General features: G+C 44.1%; 1 protein-coding gene across 20 annotated transcripts in view; it reads right to left on the reverse strand.

Moving 5' to 3' along the window:
- Positions 1-17,545, reverse strand: part of KIF21A (kinesin family member 21A) — a 177,680-nt gene that overhangs the window by 71,214 nt on the left and 88,921 nt on the right. For all 20 annotated transcript variants that reach the window (XM_070049648.1, XM_070049647.1, XM_070049638.1 and 17 more), the window contains exons 2-7: positions 7,294-7,516; positions 6,984-7,166; positions 4,083-4,232; positions 3,280-3,414; positions 2,589-2,756; positions 360-475 (exon numbers count right to left, since the gene is read on the reverse strand). In XM_070049648.1, coding sequence (XP_069905749.1) covers positions 360-475; positions 2,589-2,756; positions 3,280-3,414; positions 4,083-4,232; positions 6,984-7,142 — 728 coding nt within the window. In that variant the 5' untranslated portion in view covers positions 7,143-7,166; positions 7,294-7,516. The remainder of the gene's footprint in view (positions 1-359; positions 476-2,588; positions 2,757-3,279; positions 3,415-4,082; positions 4,233-6,983; positions 7,167-7,293; positions 7,517-17,545) is intronic.

The following is a 17,545-nucleotide window of genomic DNA, read 5'->3' on the forward strand; positions in this document are numbered from 1 at the left end:
CAAAAAAATTTTTTATGAAGTATCTACTGAGTTTGCTAAGCACTTAAAGCAGAAATGGTAGACGGCAGAAACAGTACATATTACGGACTTCATTTACAAGCTACGTGATCTCTAATTATTTAGCCTGTCTGAATTCCAATTTTCTCATCTGTAAAGTAGAATAATAACACCCACCTCATTGGATGTCAAAGGATTACATGGAATAACAACATACAACATGATTCACATGTTATAGTCCATAATAACACAATTCTCAGCTCCCCATCCGATCCAGCTCTTATGACTCACCTTACATGCTTGCTTAAAAAATAATCAATAATCAAAATACAGGAATATGAATGGTCACCCCGTATCCATACCTGTTGCCCCCGAGGGAATCCTGCAGGAGTCTTGTCAACTTGGAATCTCTGTAGGGGACATGGGTGGCCCTCTTGCTCTTGTCTCCCAGGGCACTTATGACATTACCAAGTGCCAACTGAAAGAGAGGTGGGAAAGGAATCACACATTTCTGAATAAAGAAAACTTAGACAAAAGAAAATAAAGATATGACAAAAGCGAGAACACTTGTTTAGGCTTTGTTCTACATTTGTATTTTGAAGTATAAAGTAACTTTAAAGTTTTATGTTTTAACTATTAATAACTGACACCACTCCAAATTTAGTACCCTCCATGTACTAATTCACACATTCCCAAACTTCTATTCAAGATTTCCTCTAGTAATACACATGTTAGAAGATCGATAACTGAGGCCGGCGCCGCGGCTCACTAGGCTAATCCTCCGCCTAGCGGCGCCGGCACACCGGGTTCTAGTCCCGGTCGGGGCGCCGGATTCTGTCCCGGTTGCTCCTCTTCCTGTCCAGCTCTCTGCTGTGGCCTGGGAGTGCAGTGGAGGATGGCCCAAGTGCTTGGGCCCTGCACCCCATGGGAGACCAGGAAAAGCACCTGGCTCCTGGCTCCTGCCATCAGATCAGCGCGGTGCGCCGGCTGCAGCGCGCCGGCTGCAGCGCGCCGGCTGCAGCGCGCCGGCTGCGGCGGCCATTGGAGGGTGAACCAATGGCAAAGGAAGACCTTTCTCTCTGTCTCTCTCTCACTGTCCACTCTGCCTGTCAAAAAAAAAAAAAAAAAAAAAAAAAAAAAAGAAGATCGATAACTGCTAACAATCCCTACAGCATCAGGTTGTATCCCTAAAAAATGATCAATTCATGTTGCAAATTCTTCTCAACTCAAAGAAAAACTACATAGTTAGCTGAATGGTTCCATGAAATTTTCTTGCTGCAATACAGATCCCTTTTGGGAAAACAAAATCTCCTCTAAACACTATGTAAGTGTCAGTATGATCTCTCTGAACTGGTATTTCCGTGTAGTAAAACTGTCCTTAGAAACACAAAGTATGCTAAGCACACACATCTACATCCAACCGCAGAGGTCATCCCTCCTCCAGCCACCCCTGCTGCCTTTCCCACTGTCATGGAACTGCCACCTCCAGCATCAGCACTGTGCAAAGCCTGGGTCACGCTCCACTTCAGCCACACAAGCATGTATGGTCACGGCTCTGCTGGGCCGGGGTTGTGCCGGGAGGCCCACAGGGATCACACAGCGTCCTGGCCCCCATTTCCAGAGAAGCCAGTAACAGTCCTGAGCACTAAAACCCTGCCAGCTGTGTCTCACAGGCTTAACAGCCTCAACAGGAAAACCAAACAGCGGCTCTTCTTCCCTGAGAGTGCCTCCGTGATTTTACCTCTAAACAATAAAATTTGAAACAGCGCACAGAGTCATGTATCAGGTCACCCCCAACTACACATCATTCAGACATACACCAGGAGCATAAAGATGTGTCTTGGTGCTGGGAAGAAGTCTGGCTGTCTCTACTCAGCTTCGTGAGATAAATCCCTCAGACAGGTTGCAGTCATATAGTATTAAATGTTGAGCAACAACTTACAAAAAAAAAAAAAAGACCATGTATTTGGAGCCCCCAATTCCATGAGGGGAAGGAAGGAGAGCAAAGGCACACACCCTGAACTGTCAGCATCACAGGGATCTAGGGATGTCATTGCTTTTCTGCAGGAACAGATGTCTGCTATTATAATGCAAGGTGTCTTCCAATCAAAATACCACTAGGTGGCATGATATTAAAGTTAATTCCCAATACTTAGAAAAAAATCTCATTTTGCAAATATTACTACTAAAAGACTTTTTATTCTAATTCAAAGTCAATAAAATAAATGTCATAAAATATGAGCAAAGCACTACTTTGAAAGTCTTGACCCATGAAAATACTTAATATTAAAGGTAAATTTCGGCAGAATAATTTTAATGTGGAAAGATTTTTTAAATAACTTCTGTATGATTTTCTGCACATACCATACAATGCCATCCAACTGAATCACATATGTGAAGAGAATGGGCAATGTGGAGGAAAGCGAAAGGTCTACCCTGTGAGATGAGATTCACTGCCTTATTACTGAGCTGACTGGAACTTTCGGCTCCCAGTTCAGTGCATGAAGGTTTTCCACTGGGTGCTGTACACTACAAGGGAGAAGAGGAGAAGGGAAAGCCCTGACACTCCCAGCACGAAGCCTCAGTCTTACAAGCCCACAGTTGATGGAAATTCCTTCTTTGGCTCTCTCGCCTGTAGCTCCCGTTCGCTTCAGCCTTTCTGATCCTGCCAGATCAACAAAATGGAATTTTGCAGTCAGGGTTTCAAATTCATTCATCTGTGACGATTCAGAAATCATCTTGTTATCAGTTGCATTCTCCTGCAGTTAAGGAAAATAATTACAAATATTTTGTTAACATAACAATAAATACCCTCCAAGCCCATCTCGCCCTCATCCCATGCACATACACAGTCATAGCCAAAGAAGTAGGCATAAAAACAAAACAACACAAATGCAGAACACCTGCTGGCAAGTAAACACTTAAATCCAGAAAGAAGCTGGAACATCAGAACCCAGCATATCTCAAAGGAGACTCTGCTTGTGTTGGTGAAGTGAAACCTGTCACACGTGGTCCTCAACAGCTAAGGGTCTCAGGGGACTACAGCCCGCACCAACAGCCACAGCACATTTTCTCGTTATTGCAAACACATAGGCAATTCTTTATTTCCAAAGCTTACATGGCTGGCCAGCTTCAACATAAACAGGATCAGAAGAGAAAATGAGGAAAGGGAGGGATTCAACAAACTGAATCTGGCCCAGACACTCATACCCTCACTTGGCATGCATGTGATTCCAGGGAGATAAACAATGACTGCTTAAGTATTCAGCGCTAGTGACTTACGGCGTCCATCTGGGGACACATTCTGGTCTGACACACGTGAATGGTGAAAATGGCATGCGAGCGAGAGCTCTGCACATTCATCTGGGTACTGGCCGTGGTCCTGGACAGAGCCCCAAGCTTCAGACACTGCATCATCTGGAGGAGAGAAGAGCCCAGGATGTCACTTGAGCACTACTGTTACAACACGATAGCACAGCATCCGTAGGATGAGCCAATGGCTAAAGCCCAGCATACGAAGGGATTCAAAAGATGCTGGATTTTCACATTACTGTTCTGGATCCAGGCACCTTTTGAGCTGAACTTCTCAGTATAATAGTGTATTATCTGTAGGAGAGAACACTGAGATTCCATTGTCGGCCACTTGCTGACATGGGCAGCTTCCATTCCAAATCTGCAGCAGTGAAACACTTTGCAACGAACTGAGCAACCCCCTGAATCACTCTGCTCCCTTAACTTCTGTGGAAACTTCTTTAGGAGCCATAACTTACATAGACAAGTTGAAGCAAAAGGCACAAAACAACTGCCTTCTGAACCTTCAGTGACAATTATCTAATGCTTTTTCTGTACTTATGAAAAAAAAGCTATGCATACACCACCTTCAATTATTTTGATGTTATCATAAATGTTCTGACTTCCTTATAACCCTGACATTTTTAGAACAATGCCCTGATTTTAAAAAAAATGAATAAGGAAGACAAAATTTTAACTGCATGAATGATTAGGATATAGATTTCTTATCTTAGCCTTTAGCAGCCTATGATACCATCAACCACACTCTATTTTCACCACAACATAAACGTCACCTCTGATTCCGTATTCACAGTACGCGTTGTGACGCCTACAGTATAAATTCCTCCAGTTGAATCTTCATGAATCCTTATATTTGATTTTTTATTTTTTGAATCAATATCACGCGTAGTATCAAATAAGTCAAGGACCTCTTCATTATAGAGCTACCAAAAAGAAATATTAGAAGGTTAATTTTAGCAGAAATGCCTGGTGACTGTCATAAAACATGTGATAAACGTTATGTTTCAAACATTTTAAAGTTTTTTTCTAATGACACATATTTTTTCAAAATAGCACATAAAACAAACAAGAAAATTTTTATTACAAATAAAAAGTATATGCCATGTTTACTTACAGGAGTCAGAACGGTAAATGATTTAATCGTAACTAATGAGTTGAGGACTACCTAAAATGATAGACCAGTCTGCTACAGATGATAAGCAAAGTTCACACACATGGCAAGCTCCAACAACTGTTTACTAAATACATTAAGATAAGTGTGAAGTTTAGAGATTTTTAAGAATTTCTGTGGGTCTGGCACTGTGGCACAGGGGGTAAAGCCACTGCCTACAGTGCTGACATCCCATATGGGTGCTGGTTTGAGTCCTGGCTGCTCCACTTCTGATCCAGCTCCCTGCTATGGCCTGGGAAAGCAGTAGAAAATGGCCCAGGTCCTTGCGCCCCTGCACCCATGTAGAAGATCTGGAAGAAGCTCCTGGCTCCTGGCTTCAGATCGGCACAGCTCCAGCTGTTGAAGCTATCTGGGGAGTGAACCAGCTGACTGATGGAAGACCTCTCTCTCTCTCTCTCTCTCTCTGCCTCTGCCTCTCTGTAACTCTGCCTTTCAAATAAATAAATCTTTTCTAAAAAATATAATTTTTACTGCTTGATCTAAAAATACATTTCACATTGTATGAAAATCTTCTTAATGGATACTGAGTATCTGTGCAATGTCAGCAATAATTTTAATGTTTTTCCATCAGGGGTGGCTGACTAGATCTAGCCTGCTTCTTGGAGGAGGACACACAGTCAGGATCCTTTAAAGTCACGATGCCTAAACAAGGATTGAGGGGGCAACAGAGAAGGTGGAAGCACACAGTTACTTTCCTGCCCCTTGATTTACCTTCCCTTTAGTAGAAACTCAATCACATTTTCCTTGGTTTCTACTAAATGAGATTTTCACCAAAATCAGCGATAAGATAACTGATACTCATTTTTATGAAGCTTTCTATTCATGCTAAATGCAAAATAAAAAAACTTCATCAAGGATCAAAATCATCAGCTCATGGATCAGGTACTCTAAACTAGAAACACTCTTTGGACCTAGAACCCAGAACCATGACGTCACTGTCACCTAACTGCAAGGTGGCTCTCATCCCACCTGCTCTCCTACCATCCTGTCTCCCCATCAGAACACACACCCCAGCCAGTGGACACTGCATCCAAGCTGTCTGGCAGGACACCAGTTTCTGCAAGCAGATTAGTTCTACAGCCTCAATCCTATTACTTCTCACATTCTCCCCTCCCTTTTAGTCTTAATCACTGAGTTCCCAGCACTTGTCTGTGTAAATCATAGCAGGTAACTACTTTTAGTTCTTGATAAAGAGGGATTCTGAAATGAATAATACTAGATGTTCTTTGACTCTGTGAACAGTCAAGTGTTTTAATCTTTTACTATTTTTTAAAGATGTATTTATTAATTTATTTGAGAGGTAGAGTTACAGATAGAGAGGGAGATACAGAGAGAAATGTCTTCCATCTGCTGGTTCACTCCCCAAATGGCAGCAATGACCAAAACTAGGCCAATCAGAAGTCAGGAGCCAGAAGCTTCTTCCGGGTCTCCCACATGGGTACAGGGGCCCAAGTACTTAGGCCATCTTCTACTGCTTTCCCAGGCCATAGCAGAGAGCTGGATCAGAAGCGGAGCAGCCAGGACTAGAACCAGCATTCCTATGGGATGCTGGCACCACAGGTGGAAGCTTAGCCCACTACTCCACAGCACCGGCCCCTCATTATTTATTTATTTATTTATTTATTTATTTAAAAGGCAGAGAAATAGAGGCAAAAACACAGAGGGAGACCTCCCAACTGCCGGTTCACTCCCCAAATCACAGCTGTAGCTAGGGTTGGGTCAAGTCAAAGCCAGGATCTGAAAACAGTCTGGATTCCTCATTTGGGTGGCAGGAATCCAAGTACATGAGCTATCAACTCTTTCCTCTAAGGGTGCACATTTTCAGGAAACTAGAATTAGGAGCAGAGCCAGGACTCAAACCCAGGACTTCTGATATAGGATGGAGGAATCCCATGTGGCATCTTTTTTTTTTTTTTTTTTTTTTTTTTTTTTTTTTTTTTTTGACAGGCAGAGTGGACAGTGAGAGAGAGAGACAGAGAGAAAGGTCTTCCTTTGCCATTGGTTCACCCTCCAATGGCTGCCGCGGCCAGCCCGCTGCGGCCGGCGCACGGCGCTGATCCGATGGCAGGAGCCAGGAGCCAGGTGCTTTTCCTGGTCTCCCATGGGGTGCAGGGCCCAAGCACCTGGGCCATCCTCCACTGCACTCCCGGGCCACAGCAGAGAGCTGGCCTGGAAGAGGGGCAACCGGGACAGAATCCGGCGCCCCGACCGGGACTAGAACCCGGTGTGCCGGCGCCGCTAGGCGGAGGATTAGCCTAGTGAGCCGCGGCGCCGGCCTCCATGTGGCATCTTAACCATGGGCCAAACACCTGTCCCAGGTGTTTATAATCTTACATGCTTCAAATACAGAACATGTTCTACCTGTTACCTAATGTCAATTCAGTCAAACAGCAATTATTAACTACTACAGGCAAGGCGCTGAATTAGAGACCAAGAATAAAAAATCATACTGGCTTATGGTCTTAAGGACAACACTTAAGTAATGATACATCTAGATGATTACCTCTAAGAACTGGGCATTCACTTTAAAATCTGGAGGAGGTAGTCCATTCTTAATTGCTGTGTGCTTCTTTTCTTCAATACTCTTGAAAAGGTGTTTAACAGCGCGAGAAATAATACCCTGCTCCTCCTCCATGATGTTAACATCAAATCCTGTACCCATAGTGTATGTCTTCCCAGCTCCAGTCTGAACAGAAGAACAGAGAGAACGAACGTTCAACCTTAGCACAACCTCAAGATACAAAAATGAAACGCACAACTACATGGGCACTTCCGAAAAGCTCCAATACCCGTGAAAACAGCACAGTACTTACTTGTCCATAAGCAAACACAGTAGCATTGTATCCTTCAAAACAACCTTCGATCAGTTTTTCAATACACTGAGTGTAGATCTGCTGCTGCTGGGAGTCAATGTCAAACACGTAATCAAAAGTGAAAGCCTTATCTTTCCCGAGGAAGACCTGGGGTTCTCCTGGTGTGACAGACGTACAAATGTGGCATCCTTCGATCTTTTCTTTGGCAAGCTGTGGTCTTATTCTGTAACAAATAATCAGAAATAACTTAAGTTGTTTAAAAAGCAAGGAAGAGGAGTTAAACATTGTTGGCCAACTCATTTAAAACCACTAATCACACCCAATTATTTCAGTTTATGAGATGATTTACTTAACAGTCCCATGGAGTTACTTACCATTCTCCAAAAATTATCAACAAAAGTAAAATTCACTTTTAAACCATTATGCAGATGAGTATTTTCCTCAATTCTGTAAGGAGTAGACACTCAGTCAAATAAATTCTGCTACCAAGATGCCACTCATCATCACTCTGTAAATTTCCTCTCTTCATTTCCAAAGACAAAATGGAAATGTAAGGATATAATATCCATCATGATGGCCTGATGCCCTCGACTCCCCCCCCCCTTCTTTTTTTTGCAAACTCTGCATCAGTGGTATTTAAACTTATTTGACCATTACCTACTGGCAGCTGAACATATATAAGGATATTCCTGGCCGGCGTTGCAGCTCAATAGGCTAATCCTCCGCCTGCAGCACAGGCACCCCGGGTTCTAGTCCCGGTCGGGGCTAGAACTTCCACTTTGACCATGGCCTTGTCTAAATATGATCAGAGTCAGTGAACTCAGGGGGCTTCCATAGCCTTGGCAGCTCATGACAAGAGCCTAGGGTGATTACTGATGCCATAAACAAGAGTGTCAATTTGTTAAGTCAACAACAGGAGTCACTGTGCACTTACTCCTCATGTAGGATCTCTGTCCTTAGTGTGCTGTACAATGAGATTTAATGCTATAACTAGTACTCAAACAGTATTTTTCACTTTATGTTTCTGTGTGGGAGCAACTGAGGAAATCTTTACTTAATGTATGCTAAACTGATCTTCTGTATATAAAGAGAATCGAAAATGAATCTTGATGTGAATGGAAGGGGGGAGGGAGTGGGAAAGGGGAGGGTTGCGGGTGGGAGGGGCATTATGGGGGGGGAGCCATTGTAATCCATAAGCTGTACTTTGGAAATTTATATTCATTAAATAAAAGTTAAAAAAAAAGTAGAAGAGAAACAATAAAAAGGATGGAAGAAAAAAAAAAGAGTATGTTGAATGGCCGGCACTATGGCATATTGGGCACCAATTCGAGTCCCAGCTCCTCCATTTTATTTTTTTTTTTAATTATTTTTTTTTTTTTTAGCGATAGAGATAGAAAGTGAGAGAGAGAGACAGAGAGGAAGGTCTTCCTTCCGTTGGTTCACCCCCTAAATGGCCGCTACAGCCGGCGCTACACCAATCTGAAGCCAGGATCCAGGAGCTTCCTCCTGGTCTCCCATGTGGGTGCAGGCGCCCAAGCACTTGGGCCATACTCTCCTGCCCTCCTGGCCCACAGCAGAGAGCTGGACTGGAAGAGGAGCAACCGGGACTAGAACCCGTCGCCCATATGGGATGCCAGTGCCGCAAGGCGGAGTGTTAGCCAAGTGAGCCACGGAGCCAGCCCCTGGCTCCTCCACTTTCAATCCAGCTCTCTGCTATGGCCTAGGAATGCAGTAAAAGATGGCTCAAGTCCTTGGGCCCACACACCCACATGTGAGACCTGGAGGAATCTCCTGGCTCCTGGCTTTGGATCAGTACAGCTCTGGCCACTGCAGTCAATGGGGGGAATGAACCAGCTAACAGAAGATAACTCTCTCTCTCTATGGCTCTCTCTCTCTCTTTCTCTGCCTTTGTAACTCTGCCTTTCAAATAAATAAATAAATCTTTTTAAAAGAAAAGTACATTGATGCAATAATTTCCTCTTGATGTTGCTCTCTTTTGATAAGGATAAATCCTCAGCAATGTTTGTTTGCTCTAAAGGAATGCAGCGATCAGTATGCAGATGGCCAGGTGGTGGGGGAAGAGCAACAGAGCTATCCTCGGAGGACATGGGTACTCCTACTCCTGCCCCTACAGATGTCCACGACCTCCTCTCACAGCGCCAACCTCCTCATCTATGGAGGGAAAAGATAATTTTCGAAATTCCTTACAGATCTAACACTAACTATAGGTTACTATATTACAGAAAAAGAAGTAAATAATACTATGTGCTGTCGTACAAATAAAATGATATTATAAGAAATAAGGCCAGCGCCGTGGCTCACTAGGCTAATCCTCTGCCTTGCGGCGCCGGCACACCGGGTTCTAGTCCCGGTCGGGGCGCCGGATTCTGTCCCGGTTGCCCCTCTTCCAGGCCAGCTCTCTGCTGTGGCCAGGGAGTGCAGTGGAGGATGGCCCAGGTCCTTGTGCCCTGCACCCGCATGGGAGACCAGGAGAAGTACCTGGCTCCTGCCATCGGATCAGCGCGGTGCACCGGTTGCAGCGCGCTGGCCGCGGCGGCCATTGGAGGGTGAACCAATGGCAAAGGAAGACCTTTCTCTCTGTCTCTCTCTCACTGTCCACTCTGCCTGTCAAAAAATAAATAAATAAATAAATAGAAATAAAGAGTTCTTTTCCTAAAGTTTTATTATTTTATTTATTTGAAAGGCAGAGTTACAGAGAGGCAGACACACCCACACACATAGAGTGTAAACAGGATTTACACCCCAAATGGCCACACTCCCTATGCTGGGCTGAGCCAAACCAAAGTCATGAACTGGGAGCTTCATACCGGTCTCCCACGTGGGTACAGGGGCCCAAGTACTTGGGCTATCTTCCACTGCTTTCTCAGGTGCATTAGTGGTGAGCTGGATTGCAGGTGGAGCAGCCAGGACTGGAAATGGTGCCCACATGGGATGCCAGTGTCGCATGCAGAGACTTAACTGGCTCCACCACACTACCAGCCCAAGAGTTCCTTATAAGAGCAACTTCAACGGACTAGAAGAACTGCCCATGGGAGCAGCAGCTTCAGGTTTCTGGTCCCACATATTCTTAAACAGCGGTGTTTCTCAAATTAATCTCCTCTTTCCAAACAGCTCTTCCCTTTTGTCCAGCTATGGTGAGGAAACCATCACAGAACCCCAGTCCTCTTTGGGAGAATTGCCATCTTGATGCTTAAAAAATATTTTTATGGCCGGTGCCATGGCTCACTAGGCTAATCCTCTGCCTTGCAGCGCCTGCACACCGGGTTCTAGTCCCAGTCGGGGCTCCGGATTCTGTCCCGGTTGCTCCTCTTCCAGGCCAGCTCTCTGCTGTGGCCAGGGAGTGCAGTGGAGGATGGCCCAAGTGTTTGGGCCCTGCACCCCATGGGAGACCAGGAAAAGCACCTGGCTCCTGGCTCCTGCCATCAGATCAGCGCGGTGTGCCGGCCGCAGCGCCCCAGCCATGGCGGCCATTGGAGGGTGAACCAACGGCAAAAGGAAGACCTTTCTCTCTGTCTCTCTCACTCACTGTCCACTCTGCCTGTCAAAAAAATAATAAAATAAAAAAATTTTTTATTTTATTCATTTGAAAAGCAGAGTTACAAGGCAAGAGACAGAGGGAGAGACAGAGATCTTCCATCTGCTGGTTCACTCCCCAAATGGCTGCACAGGCCAGGTCAAAGCCAGGAGTTAGGAGCTTCTTTTGGGCCCCCCTCGTGGGTATAGAGCACTTGGGCCATCTTCTGTTTTCCAGGTATATTAGCAGGGAGCTGGATTAGAAGTGGAACAGCCTGGACTCAAACCACTGCCCACTGGATGCCAGCACTGCAGGGCCAGTATAACCTGCTACACCACAACACTGGCCCTGCCATCTTGATTCTTGCTAACCCAGAAAGAGCAGAACCAGAACCAGCTGGCACTGACATCAGTCCCTCCCTCTTTCCATCAACACAATCTGTGTCCAGGAGCTCGGGTTATCTCTGAAACAGCTCTTCAGCCTAGTGAGCTCCCTCCTGCCCCATCAACAGCGAGCTAATCAAGGCCATCACTATCTCTTGGAATACTGCAGACACCTCCTTATCATCCCCTTGACTCACACACTGTAACATCAGCGACACATGAACACATGAAGCTGATCATCAGAACATTACTCTGCTTAGGACCCTTCAGTGAGTCCCTAAATCCCTGTGCGTTTGCCATGCTCCATCTGTGCACTAAAGGATTTTGCTTGGTGGTCATGGAGATGGTTTATTCATTCTAATCAGTTTCACTAATGAGCTATAATCTCCCTTGTTTCCATGCCTTCAAAAGCATTGCTTCCTCTCCCTCCACTCTTCTCCACCCTCTCAATTCCCGGCTCCTTCCCAGCCTGAACATCTCACGTCTTTTGGATGCTCCCATGAGTTTTGCATCCCAAATAAAGTTGTATCTGAGCTCATGCTCTTCTCTCTCCTGAAATCTGCCATATCAACCCCAGCTCTCTGTTCTCTGAGGCTTTAGGACTGTGTGAAGCCACAAGTTCCACAGAGTGAAACAGACAAAAGCAAACACAACTGTCTAAATGGAAACAAGCACTAGCTACTGTGTGAAAGCAGTGTCTTGCTAATTTTAAGTAAATGGCTACAACCATAGGCTAATGTATTTGGCTCTTAAGATACTTTTCATTTCATTTCAATAGAGCAAAGAAAAACTAGAAGTATAGATCTCACAGCCAATTTTACAACAGCAGTATCACTTAGAATGTCTGCAAATCTCGTACCCTCTCCCCAGCAGATAATATTATCCATGATAACAGCGAGCAGGATTCCCTTTGAAACACAGATGATCCCCAGTTCCAGCCACTGGCAAAGGTAGAGGACACAATGTGGTTTCCATGCTTGCAAGACAGTCAGGCTGCTTTTCTACTGGATTCTGGCAGCAGCAGTTTCCCAGGGGGTCTGAGATAGTCCCACCTGGGAGAGTCTGTTCTCCCACACATGCAGATAACTGGAGGCTGACTATACTTCAAAAGCTAGGGATATATATGCCTTTTCATTTCCCCTCAAAACTTAGCATTTTAAATTCTCCAAATCCCTAAATTTATAGTCAAGAATTCTCAAATGAAGTCACAACTCAAACCAATTCACCTGCTTAAAAACATAGACTTTGAAATCTACCCAGTTATACTTTAACTTGAAAACTATCATTTTTTATTATGCATAGACAAAACATACCACTCCTTCTGGCCAAAAGAAGCTGACATGTATGACTGCAAATTCCTGAAGTGCTTTCTCTCTTACACAAATTCATCTCCTCTCATCACAACACTGGGAAATCATCAATGTTAACATTTGGGTTAACAAGGTAACACTAAGAAATTACAAAGCCTTGCAAGCTTCTAAAAATATGTAATCATACAACTTGAAATATCTGAAACTGCTTTGTCAAGAGAAACAAGTATGCATAAAAATTGTGTCATAAATATTTAGGATAAGATATTCTACTATTGCATGGTAACAATATTACAAAAGGCTATAATAATAAAATTACAGATAGATAATCTATAATTAGGTTATCTATATATAATAATTATACATAAACATTAATGTTGGCCTTTCATAATACATTATAATTAATCACACATAGATCATGATTATAAAAGCTGTGATTTGTTGAAACCAGCTTGTGAAGGTTGAAAGCTTGAAGCAGAGTAAAAGTTCATCAGTCAGCTTTCACATGAAGAGGGGTCAACACATGCCGTCTCCACCCTCTCATCTCTGCACACAGCCCCAGTCAGCTCTGCTCCTGCACCGCTGTAATCGCTCTGACCAAAGGCATCCATCGCTGTCTATTCCCAAATTCACTAGACCACTTCCAGTCTTCACCCTTCTAATCTCTCTGTAGAATTTCATCCTATTTTTGACACCTTATTTCTCAAATCCTCAACCACAGCTGGATTTTGGGACACCCCCACCCCTTTTTACCGATTCTGACTGCTGAACCAGTATTGCCCTTATGCGTCATAAATCTACCTGGCTTGAAACGTCCATGTTTCCCCAGGAAAATGTTCATCTTCTGGCCGGTGCTACAGCTCACTAGGCTAATCCTCTGCCTGCAGCACCGGTACTCCGGGTTCTAGTCCCGGTCGGGGCACCAGTTGTGTCCCGGTTGCTCCTCTTCCAGTCCAGCTCTCTGCTGTGACCCGGGAAGGCAGTGGGGGATGGCCCAAGTCCTTGGGCTCTGCACCCACATGGGAGACCAGGAGGAAGCACCTGGCTCCTGGCTTTGGATCAGCACAGCGCGCCAGCCACAGCAGCCATTTGGGGGGTGAACTAACGGAAGGAAGACCTTTCTCTCTGTCTCTCTCTCTCTCTCACCATCTAACTCTGCCTGTCAAAAAAAAGAAAAAGAAAAAGTTCATCTTCTCAGCTTGGTGTCAAAGAATTTTCCTCATCTGGAGTCCTCCTCTATTTCTATCCTCAAATGAATTCACACTCAGCTACATGCAATTTATATCCTTTATCAGTCAACTTGGGTGCTGTCATTCACTGTGGTGCCACTGGGCTTAGATCCCTCTGTTATGGTCTAGAAAGCTGAAATCCCTCAAGACCCAGTTCAAACACCTGCTCCCCCCTCACCTCCAAGGGGAATTAATTCTTTTTTCTCTACGCATTTTGTTCATGATTTTAGAATACTGAATATCAAACTGCATTCTGTTGTCTCCACTAGTAAATTAATCTTTGTACACAGAGAATATATCTTATTTATGAATAAAGTAATTCAACAACTCTATGGGGGGAGGGCATTTGGTCTGACAGTCAAGATGCCCCCTGAGCCGCCCACATCCCATATCGGAGTGCTAGGTTCAAGCCGCAGCTCTACTCACGATCCCAGCTTCTGGCTAATGTACACACTGAGAGGCATCAGGCGATGGCTCATGTACTTGCCTCCCTTCCACACACACAGACCCGGATTGAGTTCCCAGCTCCTGGCTTCAGGCTTGGCCCCAGCTCTGGCCAACGCAGGCCTTTTGGAAGTGAACCAGTGGAGGGGGACACACATACATACTCTCTCCCCTATCTCTCTCTCTCTCTCTAGTAAATTTAAATTAAAAATTAACAATGTTCACTGGCCAACTCCTACAAACTACGCTGGGTGAGGGGAGCATTCCAATACTGGGCATATGATAAACACAGTAATAGAACATCTCTTTACTATCAGCAGCAAACATTTAACTACCCTAGATCTCCATATGCTAGTATAGAAGGAGCTTGGATTTAATACTTTTATGGTTCTGTAAGTTTAAATTTTATTTTAATTAATCTTTCAAGGGAGACAAAACAAGGGTTCCCTATTCTTTTATTAGACAGGCAATTTAATTAGCTAAGCCACAGAATCAGCACTCTATTCTGGCATTTAAAAACTAGCAGAATACGTTTTTTTTTCCCTGCCACACACAGTCCATCATTAATTACACCACCCATTCCTTATTCCTTCATGGTTCTATTGTAGACTTCAGTTTTTATAGCAAATGCTGCTGCAGCCATAGGCACAGGGACTTCACTGCTGAAAACATCACTGTGTCTGTTGAAGGAGATTCTGAGACCAAATCAATTAAGTTTACTAAAATTGACACATACCTCTGTTCTTGGCCAGTCTAATATCAATTAAAAGAAGAAAAAAAAAACTGTAACTTTAGTAACAATATATTAAACCAGCCAATGGGACTAGTTTCTCAAGATGTCCTGGATAGAACAGAAAAACAAATATATTTTCGGGAAAAGGCTTGTATTTGGTATATTTTGAGCTAGAGTTTTGATAATGGAACAGCAAAACTGACTTTGCACTTTAGTTCTGCCATGTGCAGTCGCTAAGAGGAAATTAACCTGAGCATCCTAGCCTACTTTCTTTCTTTCTTTTTTTTTTTTTTTTCTAACAGGCAGAGTGGACAGTGAGAGAGAGAGACAGAGAGAAAGGTCTTCCTTTGCCGTTGGTTCACCCTCCAATGGCCGCCACAGCTGGCGCGCCGCGCTGATCCGATGACAGGAGCCAGGTGCTTCTCCTGGTTTCCCATGGGGTGCAGGACCCAAGGACTTGGGCCATCCTCCACTGCACTCCCGGGCCACAGCAGAGAGCTGGCCTGGAAGAGGGGCAACCAGGACAGAATCCGGCGCCCCGACTGGGACTAGAACCCGGTGTGCCGGCACCGCAAGGCGGAGGATTAGCCTAGTGAGCCACGGCGCCGCCCCTAGCCTACTTTCATGGGTCATTTCTCGAGGTTGTGTCTGCAGCAAGAACTTATAAGGATGAGTAATGTTTTCTTCCCAACTAAGCTATCTCGCTGCTGCTTACTGCAGAAGTGTCCCTCAGTGCCCCTCTGTTAGCACAGTGCAGCCCCCAGTGGACTGGGAAGGAACTAGAACCAGCTCAAAACCACATGGAGCCTACAAAGCTTACTGTACTGCGAGTAATAAAAGTCCTTGGTCTACAACTCAGGAATTTTGTGTCTTCACCACTGTGCATGAAGCAGTAATCAGCAAGCCTATAAACAGAGTAAAATCTCACACTCTCTGAGTCTAAACACATACTATCTGTGATGACCTATGGCAAATCACTCAAACTCAATTTCTTTATCTACAAAATATCTATAAAATTTTATTACCACCATTTCCACACTACAGCATCTTCAACAGATAAGATACTATGCAGCAATGAAAGTCTCTATAGCTAGGGGCTGGCACTGTGGCATAGTAGGTAAAGCTGCTGCCTGCAATGCTGGCATCCCATATGGGCACTAGTTCAAGTCCCGGCTGCTCCACTTTCAATCCAGCTCTTTGCTATGGCCAGGGAAAGCAGGAGAAGATGGCCCAAGTTCTTGGTCCCTGCATCTGCATGGGAGACCCAGAAGAAGCTCCTGACTCTGGGCTTTGGATTGGCCCAGCTCTGGCTGTTGCAGCCATTTGGGGAGTGAACCAGCAGATGGAAGATCTCTCTTTCCTTCTCTCTCTCTCTCTCTCTCTCTCTCTGCCTCTCTGTAACTCTGGCTTTCATATTTGAAAAAATAATTTAAAAAATTTTAGAAAAACAAAGTCTCTGTAGCTATAGAGTGGTATTACAGCACCACTTGAAAATTCTCCCAGCCAGTTCCTTCATAAGGTTCCTTAATATGTTATACCATTTTGAGCCTAGCAACACGTTAAAGACTGCAGTTTTCTCTCTGGCTCCCCAGACTATTGTTATGTTAAAAAAAAAAAAAACACCCCTCAGATGCCCTGAGTTTTAGGAAAACAATGTAAAACAAACATCTGGTTCAGAAGAACAGCGAAACAATATCACCCACAGGTGTGGCTACACATAGACACAAACACACAAACACACATATTCACATTGCCACACAAAGATAAACAAGGTGGGTATTTTTATACTTCCATTTGCAAAGAAAAGTCATAATCCCACCATTAGCCTTTCATTGTCATACATAATCAAGCCTCACTCATGATGCGCTCCATATCAGAATAGAGTACAACAGAAGCTAAGATGGGATTTTTTTTATTCTTCTAATATTATTATCATTTTTCTGTCTCCATACAGCCAGTAAGGAAAATGAATTGAGAGAGGAATGTAAGTTTCTGAGTAACAGGTTTATTTAAAAGAGGGGATGTAATTGTTATGGTATAATTTGCTCTTCTACTGAATTAAACTGAATTAGATGTTAGTGGCTAGAATGTTGACAAATGACTAATCAATGACTGTAAGTACTGAAGGAAAGCTGACTTAAGGAAAATAAGTGAGCCTGCGCCATTATAATTCATCGCTTTCCACAACTTCTGTAGGCACCCTTCTTGTTTTTTCAGACCGAGAAGAGCAGCATTCAGAACACTCAGTAATCTCTGCCGAAGATGCAGTCAAACCCATTTGTTAAAATCCACACACTTCCTGCAGTGCTTTCTTATAGCCTGACTCTGCAATTCTTCTGTTCCTCATTTTATTTATTAGCTTTTTTTTTTTTTTTTTACAAACGTACCAATCAAGTTATGTCCCCACGAATGGAACCAGAACACACCCAGTGGCTTCCTTTTTGCAGGTGGCCACTGCTGATTTCTTGCCCTGTTAGAAAATACTGTTGTCCTTAATCTACGGTGTCACTGATGTGACAAATTTTTCCATCACCTACATGTCTTTGTAAACCGTCCCTTCTGTTTTTCTTGAGGTATTCTGACCTCATCCCCACATGACTGTGACAGATCTCGGGTTT

The sequence above is a fragment of the Oryctolagus cuniculus genome, chromosome 9 (assembly GCF_964237555.1).
Source record: "Oryctolagus cuniculus chromosome 9, mOryCun1.1, whole genome shotgun sequence".
NCBI lineage: Eukaryota > Metazoa > Chordata > Mammalia > Lagomorpha > Leporidae > Oryctolagus > Oryctolagus cuniculus.